We start from the raw sequence: 17,385 nt of genomic DNA on the forward strand, positions 1-17,385 counted from the left end.
CGCCAGGAGCTGATGCAGAGGCCATAGAGGAGTGTGCTGCTTACTGGCTTGCTTCCCATGACCTGCTCAGCCTGCTTTCATAGAGAACACAGCACCATCAGCCCAGGGATGGCACCACCCACAGTGGGATTCTATCTCAAAGTATCTTATTCAGCATCCATCTCTCCATTGACTCCAACCCGATGGGCAACATCAGAGGGAGCACAATTTGTTGCCAGACAATACTAAGAAGCAAGCAGAGCAGACACTTGAGGACTGAAATAGCTTTTGGTGGGTAGAGGTTTGGGTGTGGTCACAGTCTAAAATTTTCAAGATTGGTACATGCCATTTGCAATTCTTTAAGAAGTTTTTATATTAAAGACAAGTTTTGCACCTAAAACAGTAGGGGAAGTAATAAGAAGACACCCATGTAGCTTCTATAAACTTCAATAGCTTTCAAAATTTAGCTTTCAAATTATTTTTAATTATATCCCAGAAATGGCACTAATCAATCTACAAATATTTCAATATAATCTCTAAAAATTGAAGAATTCATTTTACAAAAACATAGCCCTAACATTATAATCCTACCTTAAAAACAGACAAAATTAAGGGCTGAGGAGATGATACAGTGGGTAAAGTTCACACCACCCAAGAGTGCCGACATAAGTCTGAATCCCCAGGACCCGTACAAACATCAGGAACACACAGTAGCATCTGCGCCCCAGAGCAGGATGGGAGGTGGGCATGGAAGCTTGAGGGCCGGATAGCCTGGCATACACAGCCCAATAGCAAAACAACAAAGACAGCTTGTCTCAAAGAAGGCAGGAACAAGGGGTGAGCGTGTGAGGGAGTTTGTGCTGGAGCACTCACACACCTGCAAAGCCATATACACACATACATATCACACACACTCACACACACACACACACACACACACACCTGCAAAGCCATATACACATATACATATCACACACACACACTAGCAAATCCCTTGAAAAATCATCCCTTAATAACCACACTGGAAATGTTCCCATTTCCTAAAAGAAGGTCCTGCACAAGGCACAAACACTTGGAAAGCACAAGCCCTTTCTAATCAATGATTTCATCTCCCTTTTGAAAATTTCATTTTGTTGTTGAAGAAACCACGTTGCTTCTGGGAGAGCTTCCGAGGACTTGACTCTGTTGATTGCATTCCTAAGAACTTTCTGTGACTGAGAGGTCTGAGTGCTTGATCTGATTACTTTGGGTTTGTTTCTGACTGGTGTATTCCAAGACACTCTCTCTCCAATGACAAATATTCACACTGCAAATATAACACCTTTCTTCATTTACTACCTGAATATTTGAATTTAAGTTTTCCTCACAGTCGTCAGAGGCAGGATGATCCCGTGTGGCCCTGGTTCCTTTAGTGACAAACGGAGTTTAATGCCACATTCTAGGGGCTAGCTGTCACCACTTCCTTGGGTCCCTTTTAATGTCACGGCCTCCCTTGTCATGTTTTCAAGCTTGGGTATGGTCTGCCTTCAGATTCTCCATTTGTGCCATTAACACACTGTCTCCCAGGTATTACAGCTTCAATAAGCCTCAGTTGGGTAGTATGTCCTGAAAGTCCTGTTTGTTTTAAAGACCCACAATGGTGGGTGCTGGGGCCAAGAAGACTCCCTTTCGTTTGCATCTACTTATAAATTTTAAGACTGTCAACATTTGTTAAAACACCTTTTGGATTTCCGTGGATCAATAGACTATGCTGTAACAAGTCTTCCCAATCCTGGACAGGAGTATCTCTCTTCATCTCTCTGGGTCCTCTTTAACTTCACCGCTCGTATATTTCAGTTTCCAATAGAGATTCTACTCCAGCTCACAGACAGTTAGTTGGTGGCTTCGACTTTCACCAATTGTGGCTTTTGCCTCTCGGCTGCTGTGACTGGTGCAGCAATAAATACAGGTGTGCAGGAATCCCGTACCATTTCTTTCAATATAAGCTCTCTGGCAGGACTTCAAGACCATACTGGAGTTAACCAGTGAGGGACCTCTGTATCATTTCCACAATGGCTCCACCGATTCCCTGTTGCATCGACAGTGAGTTCCCACTCCCCTTTCTCCACAGCATCATCACCCCTTGTTATCGTTTGTCATTTTTAAGTCACCATCACCCAAAATGGGAGGGTGACAGCTTAGGGTAATTCTGACTTGCATCTCCCTGCTGATCAATGATGGTGAGCATTTTCAAACTACCATTGGGATATTTGCATGTCCTTTTCCCTTTATTTATGTAATGTATCTATTACTGGATGTGTGTATGTGCACATGATGTGTGGGAAGCAGGCTTGCGTGCGTGCCATGCACACACGTGTGCATCACAGCACAGTTTTGTGGGGTTACCTCTCCCTTCCCACCTTGGCATGAGTTTCCTCTCACCATCTGTGAATGTCTTATTTTGAAAAATGTCTATATAGATGTATTGCTCATTTTCAATTGCATATCGAGATTTCTCCTTTTGTGACTTAGCAGAGTTCCAAACACACTTTAATACTGATTCATCACATGTATAGTATGCAAATATTTTCTGCAAAGTTCCTTTTAAAAAAAAAAGTGGGGTGCACATATATGTGTATGTTCACGTGTATAAGTGGGCGTGTGTGTGTGTATGCTACATGTGCATGTGTGTGCACGTATATGCAGAGGCTGAAACTGAGTATTCTCCTCACTCTCTCTTTACATTATATGCCGAGTCAGAGCTTGCCATTTCAGCTAGCCCAGCCTGTTTTCCACTTCTTATGCAATAGGGGTACAGAAAGGCCACCATGCCTGCTTGGCGTTTCCATGGGCCCTGGGGATCCTAACTCCAGTCTTCACACCTTCTTCACAAGCACTTTGCCCATTGAGCCATCTTACAGGCCATAAGCTGTCTCTTAATTCTGCTGATTGTTTTATTTGCTATTAATAACCTTTTGAGTTTGATGTAAGCCTAATGACTACAGTTTTACTAAGCCTTGAAATATTGTGATATTACACATTTCTACTTTTGATTCCTTTTCCATTTCAATACCATAATGTTTCTAATGTGATTTAGTCCACCCTTTCATGTTTGGTATTTTCGATGATAGATCTCTTCCCACATTTTTGTTTGTTTGTTTGTTTGTTTGTTTCAGTCATTATTAGTGTTATAAGCACCTGAATCTTTATTGGATATTTTTTCCTTTTACTGAAAATAGATTTTTTTTCTCACATTATATATCCTGATTGTTGTTTCTCCTCCCTCAACCCCTCCCAGACCCTCCCCAACAACCACCATCCAGATCCATCCCTTTTCTGTCTCTCATTAAAAAAAAAGTTTCTAAAGGACAATAATAAAACAAAACATAATAAGATAAAAGAAAAACTAACACAATGGAATTGAACAAAACAAATAAAAAGGACAAAGTCCAAGAGAAGGCACAAGAAATAGAGATTCACTGGTTTGAACACTCAGAAATCCCATAAAAACACTAAACTAAAAGTCATAACATATGCTCAGAAGACCTGTGGTGCTAAAAGAGAGAGAATAAAATATGTATTATTATTATTTGTGATACAGATAGTATATATGTATCTATATTAAAATTTAAAATGATAAAAAAAAATTAAAAAGAGGAAAAGTCCTGACATGATATTGTGAAATAAGGAGCCTCCAAAGACACCACTGAGTTTGCTTCCTGTTGGTTATCTAGTGCTAGGCATGCAGCCTACCTACCCTTGAGAATAGTTTGCTTTCCCAATGAGACTTTCTTGGAGGAAGTCTAAATTTTTACCTGTGACTTATTATGTCATTTGGAGATTGCCTCTAGGTTAGGGAAGAGGGCATGTCCCTTTGACTCTCAGCTCTAAGACCCCATCTGGTGAAAATCTGTGCAGGCCTTGCAGATGCGGCCCCAATCTCTGTGTGTTGTGCTTCTTCGTGTTCACAAGGTTTCTCTTATGAAGAACAGAGGTGCCTTTTCCTTCCCAGTCGAACAATCCGTGCCCTTTAATTACACTCTTTAGACAACCTACACTTAATATAGTGGTGGATATGACTGAGCTAATTTTAATAGTTGTCTCAGCCAATGTTCTATTGCTGTGGAGAAAAAACATGACCATGTGGTTTCTTTAGTTCTTTATCGGCATGGCAGATGTGGTGCTGGGGGAGGAGCTCGGAGTTCTATAAAGAGATTTGCAGGCAGCAGGAAAAGCAAAACTCTAGGCTTGGAATGGGTTTTGTAAAATCTCAAAGCCCACTCCCAGTGACACACTTCTTCCAACAAGGCCCACGCCTCCTAATTCGTTCAAATAGTGCCACTCCCAGTGAAGCCATTGGGGCCATTTTTATTCAAATAACCACAATACTCAATATTTGCTTTCCAATTTGTCCTTCGTATGTTTTGTCCCTCTACTCCTTCTTTTAAGTTAATTAGTATTTAGTCTTACTTTATTAGCTTTCTTGCTATCGCGTTTTATTGCTATCATCCACTCCATGGATTATGGCATACATCCTTAAATGACCACATCTCACTTAAAGTTAATATTGCTAACACTCAGCATAGTTTAATTTTACTTACATGCTTTGTCTTTCGTGATATTGTTACTAGATACTTTCCTTCAGAAATGTTATATTATATCTCATTGTGTTTATGAGCTTGCTAATTTTCAATGTCTTTGCATGTTGTATTATTTCTGTTTTATTTCCATAAAATATAGCTATAAGTCTTAGTGCCTGGGGCAATAGAAGAGGGCTGGACAGACCACTGAGACAGAGGTGACCAGCATCTCAGCTTCCATATGGGTTAGATGCACTAAGGTCAATTCATATAGGAGATGAAACTCAGTAAGGGTTTCCCTCTCTTCCCTTCAAACAAACTGGATTTTCAGGCTAAGATATTTTTAATTAACATTAATGCAAGTTATGTGCTGTGAACAAAATTATAATGAGACGCAAATGAAAAACAGACAAACCAAATGGGAACACAAGAAAAATATCAATTTCTACTTATCCCAAGCTTCATGATAAAAGGTATTTTTTAATTGGATACAGTAAAAATAATGACCCAAGTGCCCTTACCTTGACAGAATTAGTGCTCTGCAGCTTTATTAACATGTCGATAAGGAGTTCCGTGCCCAAGTAGAATGGTAATACACAGGCGCAGAGAAAGCCATCCTGGCTAATAGGAAAAGCCTTGTAAGTATCCACAGCCTGCTTCAACAGTATCTGCAACTCCTGGACAAAGTTCCAGAATACCCTGCAGCAGTTCTGCAGTAAAGTCCAGTAGCCTCCACGGTAAGCAAGAACCTAAGACAAACATCACATTCAGTACCACAAAGTTCCAAAAGTTATGGATGTCTGAAAATTTTGACTTTTTTCTGCAAACGTGTGTGTGTGTGTGTGTGTGTGTGTGTGTGTGTGTGTGTGCGCGCGCATGCGTGCGTGTATGTGTACATATCAATGGTTTGTAAAGAAATAACTAAAACCATTTGTTATGTGCCATGCCCGTTCTCAGCTCTGTGACATATTTACATACATTAGCTGATTTGAGACCATGTGAGAAGCACGCACACTCTAGCATTCTAGAATAAGGAAATGAAGCCTAGGCTAACTTGCCCATGGTCCTCAACCCACTGACTGAAAAAGTAAGATTCCCATTTTCATAGGTGCTGGGGATACAGCAGTGAGCAAGGGCAACTGGTCTACCTTTCTGCTGCTTACTTTTACAAGACAAACAATAGTAAGGTACATGAACATGAGATTTCAGGGGGAAATATATTTCATCTTAAATAAAACAAGAGCTGGAGAAATGACTAAGCAGTTAATAGCACATTATGTTTTTTTTCCAGGACACCTGAGTGGGCTCCTAACACCCACGTCAAGTGGCTCAGAACCACCTGCTACTCCAGATGCAGAAAACCAATGCCTCTGGCCTCCTTGGGCACCTGTGTTTGTGTGTGTGTGTGTGTGTGTGTGTGTGTGTGTGTGTGTGTGTATGCGTGCACTCATGCACATACAAGTAATAATAATTAATTCAGGAAAACAAAGCAGAAGTAAGTCAGAACTGGCAAGGAATGAGAGAATATGTTAGCTTAGGTCCAGGAAAGACTCCTTTCTGAGGGGGGAGGGGGTGTGCAGGAACGTGAAGTTAGCAGACATGTGATGGTGTGGAGGAGGAGAGGAACATAAAGGATGAAGGGTGAAACTGAGTGCTGGGCAGGAAGCAGACTTAGTGCCTTTGCAATGGGAGTGGGAGGAGGAATGGGAGCATGGAGAGCTAAGCTCTACACAGTGAGGAGGGCTTGGCTGCTCCAGCACCCAGAAGCTAACAGAAAGGAATAAAATTGAATGTTCATGATCAAGGGGACGGGTGGGGTTTACTTGAATTTTTGTGAATGGACAAGCGATTACCCTGTCCATTCCATGGGAAGGACCCAAGTGGGTCTTGTCTTGAAAGTATACCAGTCCTCTTGCCTTTTAAGGTGTTTTAAGCATATGACTTTCCTTCTATGACTAAAATGAAACCAATTCCTCTATGGCTAATAATTTCAATCCTGTGTTTAGTTGGTGTTTTAAAGGCATAAAGGATGGCTGCAGAGATGGGTCAGTACGTAAGAATACTATGTGTATGCACGAGGACGTGTGTTTAAATCTCTGGCAAAGCCAGGCATGGCCACAGTGACATGCACACTGTACCTGTAACTATAGCACTGGGGAAGGAGTGTGGTTGTCAGAGGCAGGAGATCATTGGGGCTTGCTGGTTGGCAGTCTGGCTCAAGATTCAGTAAGAGATATGTAGAATAAAGCAGTGAGTCATAATGCAGGACACCCAATGTCCTCACCTGGCCTCTATATACACACATCTGCATCCACATGGGTGCATAACACACACACACACACACACACACACACACACACACACACACGCACGCACACACACGCGCACATGGGGGGATCATTGGAATAAATGGACATAAGTGACTGATAGAATTAGGAGGTTAACAAAAGGGTGGAGTTTTCATAGCCTGCATCATAAATCGCCCCTTGTGCTAGAGGAAAGAGAGGTGGTTATGGTACCCCAGTAGTCATAGAAACAATGGAGACACACCCAATATTATCATAAGAGAATCCCATTTCCCACTTGTTGTAGGAAAGCAGTCAAGGCACAGGCATCATCACAGGATCTTCATGGCAACAAGGGTCACCAAGGAGGCTCTGGGCAGAAGGATAATAGCTAATTGAAAATATGTCCTCTACCCACACAATCAGACAATGCATACACCTGAGTTTATGGGTGAGGCTCATGTCTGGTCTACTGCACCGGCAAAGGGAAAGGATTGCATTACCATTGCTTTCCTGCAACATGAGAAGATTTTCATAAAATGATCCAGTCCCCAGTTCAACGCTCGGTCCTTCTCTCTGACATTAATGCCTAATTGAGATTCTGATTCATAAATTATCTGTGTTTTTGTCTTGGTAACATTATCTTCACTTTTGGAATTCCAAAGTGTAGAAAAATCTTCAGAGTCTGCATTCCAAAAATAAATCACAACACTGTCAAGAACATTACTCAAAAAATAAAAGGTATTAAGCACAAAAACTATCAAAAAAAAAAAAAACAAAACGTGCATTTACGTTCCAACAGAGATGGTATACCCTGTGTTAGGGTGACACATGTCCACGGCACACAAACTTGGAGAAGGAATGGGACAGCCAACCAGGGGAGGTTTCTAGAGAAAGGGGCACGTATAAGCTAGAGGGCAGCAGGTAAGGCTAAGCCCATGGGGGATACAGAGAACAGAACTGTGGGCGAGGACGGGGGCGGAAGGAGCAAGCAAGCATTGGGCAAGCGATGGCAGAATCCAGTGTCCTTTAACCTTCCCAAGCAGTCATTCCCAGCACCCGTGCACTCTTGAGTAAACGGCACCCTGGCCACTCATTCCTCTGCCGAGGTAGTATCAGTCCAGAAGAGTTTCACCTGCCACTTATCTCCTCCCCCGTGTGTGCAGTAGAGTGTCTCGGGTCTAATGTCCTGTCTCCAATGTCATAGTGGGTTGAAGCTTGAGACAAGCTACATACGTCAATCAACTTCCAAAAAGAAATCAAATTTTTTGTCTGTGGAATTTCTCTTCAATAATGTGCATAAGGATAATATGATATATGAGAACCAACCTACACCTAGAAGAATCAAAAGCATGTCAAATACCTCCCCAGGAACTAACATTACCGAGGCAATTTAGCTAGCTACTGAGAACCCTGATCAGCAAGAAAGTCCACCATGTTTAAATGTCAGCAGTAAGGAATTTGGGAGGGCTCAGTGGCCAAGAGCACTAACTGGTCTACCAGAGAACCCGGGCCCAATTCTCAGTATCCACATGAGGTTTACAATCACCTGTCACTCCAGTCCCAGGGGACCCAAAGCCCTCTTCCGGCCTCCACTGACATTAGACATACACATGGTGCACATACATGCATGCAGTCAAAATGCACATAAAATAAATACTTTAATACCAGTGTGAAAAATACACATACATGGATTTTTTTTTAAATAGCATAAAGATACTAGAAACACATTTTTGTCAATTGGGTTGTAGTCAAGATTTAAAAAAAAATAAATCTGTTGGTTAAAAACAGTATTCCAGGTTCTATCATCTTTACAGGCAAGGATTAAAACTCAACCAGATTTGACAGACAATAGTCAGTGCAGCATCCAGGTAGGAAGACCTCTATGCCTGTATGTCTCCACCACCCAGACTATGGAAACCAGCCCATATTACAGATTTTCTTGTCCTGTAAATGGAGTATTATTTCATTCACCTTGAAGTGGGTGTTCATAGAAGGTACAAATTGGAGACTGGAAGGCAACAGTGGACTGCCTCAAGTTCAAAATCAGCTACCATGACTGTATTTGTGCCTGTATCAGTACATTGATGGAATCTAATGGAAAAGTGACTTCCACTAAGCCATCACACCTGCTAGCAAGTCTTCCTCTAGCTTGAACAGCCAGAGGCTGCCAACACTTAGCAAAGGGAAATTACATTTGCAGAGCATTCAAAATGATTTATGGCAGAACGTTAAATACTTAATTGTTAAAGTTCAGCAAAGTGACTACCAAAACTCACCAACACAACTACATTGCTGGGCTTTTGCAAATGGCATGTATATCTCTCTATCAACAAGCACATGTGTGTGCACGTGTGTGGCTGGGTATGTGTGATATTCTATGCTTGTTTTAGTGAACAAAAATTTAGAGGCAATTAATGTAGTTGTTAATGAGCACATTTCTTTTACCTGAGGGTTGGTTGGGCTTCCTTTTTTTAGATGCCATGAGATTATCCAGCTTTGCTTTGTAGCTGTCTACAGTCAGTTTTGCTGCTGGTAACAATGTTCCAGTATGGTATAGTGAGAAGAAGTTAGGGTCACATAACCGAAAACTGAAAAGGAGGCCAAAAAATTATATATATATATATATATATATATATATATATATATATATATATATATATACATACACACACACAATATGCTATATAAATAAATAACATAATATATAAATTATATAGGTAGATGGAACAACAACATAAACACCTAAACAAAACTGAACTGTCTTAAATACAGCCAATTTTTATTTTTAAAACATTTGTAGTTGTGATTTTTATATCATAAATTCTCTTGGCAGGTAGTCTGCCCCTATCACCTTATCTCAGACTTTTCAGATTGTACAATACAACTCTACTGTTAGGGGCTTACTGTATCTTCCCTAAAAGGATCCTAGAAGATGGGAACAAAGCCTCTCTACTTGCTCTGACTTCTATAGAAGTAATTTATGTTGGGCTAGGAAGCCAGCTCTGTGGTAGACCAATTGCCTAGCAAGTGTAGGGTCCTAGCTTTAATCCCTACCAGTGCAATAAATATATACCTCTAGAATAATAAAATCACATGATTTAAGTACAATTCAGTGAACTTACCTCCTGTTTAGAATATGTCCATAACCATATTTTTTATTTTTTTTTGAAAATAAAGTCTGAGCACTAAGCAGTCTTACAAATAAAAATGTCAAGTACCCACTAGTAATTGTTACAAAATCAAAGCCAGCAGCAAATTACCCCTGACCTAACTTTGACCACTTGCTGCTTTATTGTGCTGTCATCAGGCATAGTTGGTGACACATGGCAATAAAACTTGAAGAAGACTTCTCCATGCCCAGAGGACACCAAGAAACCCTGTGTCTTCGCTTCCATGGGGCCACACTACTAAGTGAACTATTGCCTCTTTGGCCCTGAACTCGCTCTGTGGCCTAGGCTATTGCCACCCTCCCATCCCAGCCTCTGTGCTAGACTTGTAGCCACTGTGCCCAGCTGGCTAGCCACTTGAATGCAGATCTGTGAGGAGTAGTTTTGTAAAGGTTAGTCTTCCACAAGTTCTAACCAGACTTCTGGAAAAATAGAAGAAGGGGCCAAATTCATTTTGGGTTTTAACCTATGTGTCTTTGCCTGAGTGGATCACTGAATAAACCCTCTTATTCCCCATTCCTTTCTTCAGTCTTCCCTCCAGCCAACCCATTTTGTGTGTTCCTGCCAAGGACACTCTTTACCAAAGGTCCTTAAAAATCTCCTGCCATCTAGAACAACAGGCTCAGACTTAGACTGAAGCCCCTTCATGGCTTGGTATTGGCTGACTTTCCTATGTCTCACCAACTCTTTCACTCGCCCTAGATCTTCATGAGGTGATTTGAGATTCTCATCCTTTTTCCTACCTGGACTCTTGCCTTATGGAATTCCAATTGCTTCTCAGATGGGTAATTTATAAATCTTGCCATTCATCAACACCCAGTAGTACCATCTCCATGAATGAGCCCATTCCTATGAGGCCAAGCCAGAACACAGCCACCAAGTTGTAGCAAAGAATCTGTAAGTGCTTGACCGTCTACCAACAAATAGAGTTATGCATGGGTGCTTACGATATACTACCAGGCTCTAATATATACATCTCGTCCATATTTGCAACTCATGGCATCTAGTTCACTGCCCTGTATGTTACGAGTTCTTTGGCAAGCATCTTTTTGATGGAAGATTTTATATCACGATTGCAACAGATACTTAGCAACAAAGTATAATTCTCTATTTTTATCTACCTCAGTTCTTAGCCAAAGGTACAGAATAAAATCTCAAGTTGCCTATGGAATTCATGGCATATCACGATAGAAAATCTGACCTCGGTTTTTACAGACTTCAAACATACCTCTGAATGAAAGTGATGGTGACATGATGTCTGCTAATATCAACAGTTACTATGGAGTTACCCTTGCACTACAAGCTATACTGACAAACTTATTCAAAAGGCTTGCAAATTAGCACCACATGAGACATTATTGAGCATTTCTTTGGGAAAGAGACCAACACAACAAAATGGAAGACACAGTGATGGCCAGTGTAATGCAGACATTCTGGAAACGTTGCTACACTGAGGCCTCAAGCAGTCCGGTGCACACTCCATGTCCACAAGATGGACAGAGTATGACTTACCTGTATCATTCCATACCTGGCGTTAGAATATGAAGAACTGAACCTCATCTTCATGCGCTCAGCCAGCTTTTGTAAAAACAAGTGGTAGTGTGCGCTGGCAAGATGCAAATTCATCTGAGCTCTCCAAGGAAGTTCTTCCAGAAGTATTTGGTGAAATCTCTTTCTTTTGACATAGTTTAATATTATGGGATTCAAGTTGTCTGTCAGGCTTCGGTATGCCATTTTCCTAACATCAGTTCTCTTATTTCTGCGAAGGAGAAAAAAAAAAAAGATATTTTGAAGGCAGTGGTGGTGCACACCTTTAATCCTAGCACTCGGGAGGCAGAGGCGGGTGCATTTTGGAGTTCAAGGCCAGCCTGGTCTACAGAGTGAGTTTTGGGACATCCAGGGCTGTTACACAGAGAAACCTGTCTCAAGAAAAAGAAAAAAAAAGAGAGAGAACAAGAGAAGGAGGAGGAGAGATGAGGATAAAGATGAATAAGTCCAATTTGTACAGAACATATCATGAAGTCACCTGACTATTCATATGCAAATTTATGGGTCATTTATCATTTCCTCAGTTTTCAAAATGTAAAACAGTGTGGAAGAGAGCCGGCAAGGAGAGGGAACTTAATTGCCTTCAAGAATCTCCTTGTTTCAGTTCAAACAAGAGCTTTGCTTTTCCATAATCAAAAGACCGCTGGGATTATACAAGCCATGCCGTGTTCATATTGATCAGCTTTTTCAATATTAAACAACAACTTCATATCTCTATATTGGTCCTTAAGGGAAAAAACAATGGAGCAAAGCTTTGCCTAACATTAGTTAGACTCTACAGGAAATAAAATTTCAATCAAATGTAGATGAAATAACTTCAAAGATGAACACAATATACTCCGAGTAGGAAACATTCAACTTTTATTTAATAGTTCATATTTGAGTCTGACTGTGCTTTCAGAGAGTGGATCTTATTATGCAGCCCAGGCTAGGCTTGACCTCTCCCTCTTCCTGCCTCAGCCTTCAAAGCACTATGATAATTCAATTTTCTAAATTTATTTATTTTTATTTTTATGTGCAACTGGTGTTTTGCTATGAATGTCAGGCCACCTAGAGCCAGAGTCACAGACAGTTGTGAGCTGCCATGTGGGTGCTGGGAATTGAACCGTGGTCTTCTAAAAAAGCAGCCAGTCCTCCTAACTGCTGAGCCATCTCTCTAACCCAACAGTTCATGCTCTGCAACCATGAAGACATGAGTTCAGATTCCCAGAATCCACATATTAGATGTGATGGTGCACACCTATAATTCCATCATGGGAGGTGGCAACTGGGGGACCTCTGGTGTTTGCTGGCCAGCCACTCTGGCTAATCAGCAAGCTCCAAATTCAGCGAGAGACCTTGACCCAAAACACTGAATGTCAACCTCTGACCTCTTAATGAAGGATCAGAATAGAATATCTCATGTACACACACCAAAAAAAAAATCAAAGTAGTTTATATTTATAACTAGTTGTTCACAGAAATAATTTTGTTTCTTCAAAACAGTCTATTTATTTTGTACAATATATAATGACTTTGTCACATTGGTCAGCACAATCTTTGTGACTTATATTGTAAAAAGTTAACCAGTATACACACACACACACACATACCCACACATGCACACATGCTAGATAATAGACAGACAGACAGACAGGTAGATAGATAGAGATAGATAGATAGATAGACAGACAGACAGACAGACAGATCGATCAGATCTAAACAGGCAAGTTAAAATATCCTGCTCTGTAACAGCCCCTCTCATCAGGACCAACAGGGTCACCATCACCTGTGAATCTGTTAGAACGTATTGCCATCTATCTGCACCTGCTTTAGATGCCTAGGAGCCAGCCAGACCCAACAGCCTGTGCTCATCAAGGCCTCCAGGCTAGCCTGTCTCACACTGCAGTGTTGAGAATGGAGAGCCTGTGCTCTCTAGGATACATTTTTGACTCTGAAACAACACACACAAATGATGGGGGAGGGGAAGTAGACAGAGGGAAGATGGCAGATATTAGAATTAGCAGACATCTGCAGGAAAAAAAAAGGAAGAACATTGCATTTCAAAAATTACTTTTAAATTAGAACAATGGGTTTCCTTACATTTTTATGCATACTTGGCATTGATTGCTTTCTCACACCTGCTCCTCTACCCACTCCCCCATCCCCCACCCCCACTGTACCCTCCTACCCCCCCCCAGTATTTCCCCTTTCTACTGTTATGTGTGCCCAATTACCCACCCGCTCCTATAAGCCCCCCCATCGCCTCTCCTGGACCCCTTTCTAGTTTCATGACCTCTACCTACACTTCCCTCTGATGCACACACATGACATTATCGTTCACCTCTGAATGTGTTAAATTTGGTTGACAAGAAAATTGTTGTGACAGGTTCAATTTCCTATCCAAACTATGAATCTTCTAAAAGATTATTCTGAAAATTGAAATTGTTGTTGCCAAAACAAAACCAGTCTTGCCCTTGCGTAGGGAGGCTAGTTCTCAAGAGGCTAAGAAGAGCCCATGCCTCCCTCCGTCCCCTTGCCCCCAGAAAACAGAAAAGAGTCCAGGAAGTGAGGAGGAGGACACGCCTCATCCTGTAGTACAGACATGGAACTGCACTGTCTGTATATAGTCTCACAAAGTAGAGAAAGCTCCATCACCAGAGAGGATGCTAAGATTTAATTGTAGCCTAACAGCCTATCACCATGGTAGCCATGGCCACAAATGTCCTACAGTTTGCACTGAACTAAACACATATATAGAGAGACGCGTGTGTGAATTCACATAAAGGTGTTATACTCTGAATAAAGTTCGTTGGGCTGCATTACTGCCAACAACTTGGTTTGTGATATTGTGGAGAGTTGCAGAGTCCCTTGGAAACTGTCTCTCATGACTGCATATAAATCTTCAATTATCTGAAAAGAAAACTATTTTAAGAGACATGTTGCAAGTATGTCCATTTCACAGGATTTGTGGGATTATAGGTCTTAGCCTGTGAGTAATAAGAAGAACTGAGAGGCTTGCACACGAAAGAAGAGTAAGGCAGACCTTCATCCCCTGTGCATGCTCTGACCATCCACACAGACAGGCTTGAGTAAATTATCAAGTCATGCAGACAATCTACATGCCAGGATTCTAGTGCATCTCTATTCAAAGAACAGAAGAATTCGGGAATATAATGTTGAAGTCCGCACAAAAATAGTGCTTTATTTAGGTAACAAAAGATAAGCAGCACATCAGGGGGACCACACAATGCATCAAAACCATCACAAGATCTTAAGATGCAGTCTGACTTCTACAAGAAAGACGTGGTGTTGCCAAGAAACAAAACAAAACTTCCCAAGCGTGTGTGTGTGTGTGTGTGTGTGTGTGTGTGTGTGTGTGTGTGTGTGCTCAATTCCCTTTTCAAATTCACAACAGAATTATAGAATTCTTCCCGATACACAGCAAGCTGGTGTGAACGATTTCATTCAAGACCTGAGTGAAGAAAGGCAACAGGCTGGAGGGAACCTCTGTGTCAGTCAGTCAGGTATCCTTAGAAGCCAAAGTAACGGCAATAGCAGGTTATCGACTCAGACAACAGGTAAATAGACTCAGGGGACAGAGGAGAGGTCCCCAAACTAAGTCCATGAATAGTCACTAAATAACAAAGATGATGGTGACAGCAGCGTCTACTGTTAAAGACCCAATAAACGGTGCCATCTAAAATCGACTGCCATTTGGGGGAGAGATGGCTCGTCATTTGAGAGCACTGGCTGCTCTTCCAGAGGACCTGGGTTCAGTTCCCAGCACCTCCCCGATGGCATGCACAGTCATCAGTAACTCTGGTTTCAGTACACCCTCTTCCCACCTTCATGGGCACTGCACACACATGGTGCACATACAGATACATACACGAGGACAAAAATACCCATATACGTGAAATAAAAATAAGCTATTTTTAAAACTTCTGTCCTCTGAAAATGAAAAGTGATTCATAACTTGGTCTCAACTACTGGCTGCCACCAGAGGCCCCACAGTTAACACTCTTAGCATACCCTGTTCACAGCAGCCTCTAATTTGTGCTGGTTATTATCATGTGAGCTCCCTGAACACAGGGATGTGCTTGCACTTTTATTGTTTGACACGTTCGTACATTTACATAATGAATGTGTGTCATTTTGTCCTCTGTCACCTCCTCCCTCATCTCCCTCCCTCTCCCACTGAGGTCCTATTCTTCAACGGCATGTCAGGTTTTCCAGTATATCCCAAGTACCCAAAGCAGTACCCAGGGTGTAAACCTCAAGTAAGCTACTGCTGATCATTCATTAATACCTTTCATGCTCTGATAGTTCAAAAATGGATGGATTCTTGAAATAAAATTCTTTTAGAGATTCCTTTTTCTTCTTTCTTCTTCTTGGTAGCCAGTCTGCAGTCTTCATGGGAAAGAGAGCAAATGTTGTAAGTTAAAATTGGAACATAAAGATATCAGCTCCTCATGACGCATCTTGAAACACACTAGTTTTCCTACACCCTCTAGTTAAAATTACTATCAAGGGGCAGGAGAGATTGTCCAGCAGTTCAGATCACTTACTGCTCTTCCAGGGGACCTGGGTTCAAATCCTAGAACCCACATGTCAGCTCACAACCATCTGTAACTCCAGTTCAGCGAATCTTAGGCCCTCATCTGGCCACTGTGGGTACACACATGGTACACAGATGTGTATGCCCAGGAAATACCCATACACATAAAAATAAAGTAGCTATAAAAAGTAAAAATGGACCCTCCAAACAAAAAAATTGATTATGAGAACATCTAGATGATTATTTAAGAATTTATCATTCATTGTAAAATTACGCATATTGGTATGTCTTTCTATTTCATGTTCTAACAAACTAAAAATATCATCAACCTTCTCTGGATATATAATATATTCATCAATTATATCAATATATTATTAGTATATTTATTGATCTTCATTAATTTTATTAATTATTAAAACACCTTTTTTTTAACTTACTCTTCCAATCTCGATAACTATAGCTCTGTACTTCTTGGGAGATTTGGGTGTCTTCTTACTGTAGATGTTGTCCTTGCATTTTAACCTCTTTACTCCAGTGAGGGACTCGTTTCTCCTAATCCACACATAAGAAGAAAAAGTCAGTCAAATATATGGAAAATCAACCTCAGAGTCATAAATCTCTAATGCACACTGTGTCTAAAAGTGTGTTTTTAAAAAGGAAGGCACCCAGACTGCCTGCTCTCACTTAGGTGAGGGTCCCTGGACAGGAAGGACAGCTGACCTAATAATACAATGTCACTCATACTGAAAACTTGTAAAAAGAGCACGTGCCCACAGGAAAAGCTGAAAGTATGGTGGTGTAGGCTGGACAGAATTTGACTGGAAATGATCAATAGTTACTTCCCTTCGCTATCAAGACAAAAGCCACATCACAGTGGCCCTAGACAAACTGTCTCGCTTCTGACTGACTTCAGTCTATTTGATTCCATCCTGTTTAAACTCCCAGACACCACTGCCATTTGCTAAACTTTCTCCCCACCTCCCTGGGGAGTGCTCATCCTTGTTTTCCCATCACGACTTCCCACACATTTGTTCTCCAGACATACTCCTCTCCGTCTTTTACTATTGACATTTGCCAGCTAGTTTTCCTCATGAAATGAATGCACACATTTTCTGGAATTTTTATTTCTTGCTAGAGAGAGCAAAATCCTTTTCTAACATGATAAATGGGAGCCAAAACCTTGCGTGAAATGCAAAGCTACAAGGGTTAACACAATGACTGGGTGAGACTAGCAACTAGTTCCTGAGTTGGAATACACTGTATGTTTACAATTTATTTTGTTCTTAGTAGTGCTTGGCATTGTA

The 17,385-nt window shown here is 41.2% G+C and overlaps 1 protein-coding gene across 1 annotated transcript in view; it reads right to left on the minus strand.

The window, feature by feature from the left end:
* Positions 1–17,385, minus strand: part of Cfap54 (cilia and flagella associated protein 54) — a 244,454-nt gene that overhangs the window by 132,574 nt on the left and 94,495 nt on the right. Inside the window, exons 31-36 of the mRNA XM_051206281.1 lie at positions 16,519–16,633; positions 15,833–15,933; positions 11,522–11,752; positions 9,272–9,414; positions 7,327–7,508; positions 5,060–5,287 (exon numbers count right to left, since the gene is read on the minus strand). Coding sequence (XP_051062238.1) covers positions 5,060–5,287; positions 7,327–7,508; positions 9,272–9,414; positions 11,522–11,752; positions 15,833–15,933; positions 16,519–16,633 — 1,000 coding nt within the window. The remainder of the gene's footprint in view (positions 1–5,059; positions 5,288–7,326; positions 7,509–9,271; positions 9,415–11,521; positions 11,753–15,832; positions 15,934–16,518; positions 16,634–17,385) is intronic.

The sequence above is a fragment of the Phodopus roborovskii genome, unplaced genomic scaffold (genome assembly GCF_943737965.1).
Source record: "Phodopus roborovskii unplaced genomic scaffold, PHOROB, whole genome shotgun sequence".
NCBI classification, from domain to species: Eukaryota; Metazoa; Chordata; class Mammalia; order Rodentia; family Cricetidae; genus Phodopus; species Phodopus roborovskii.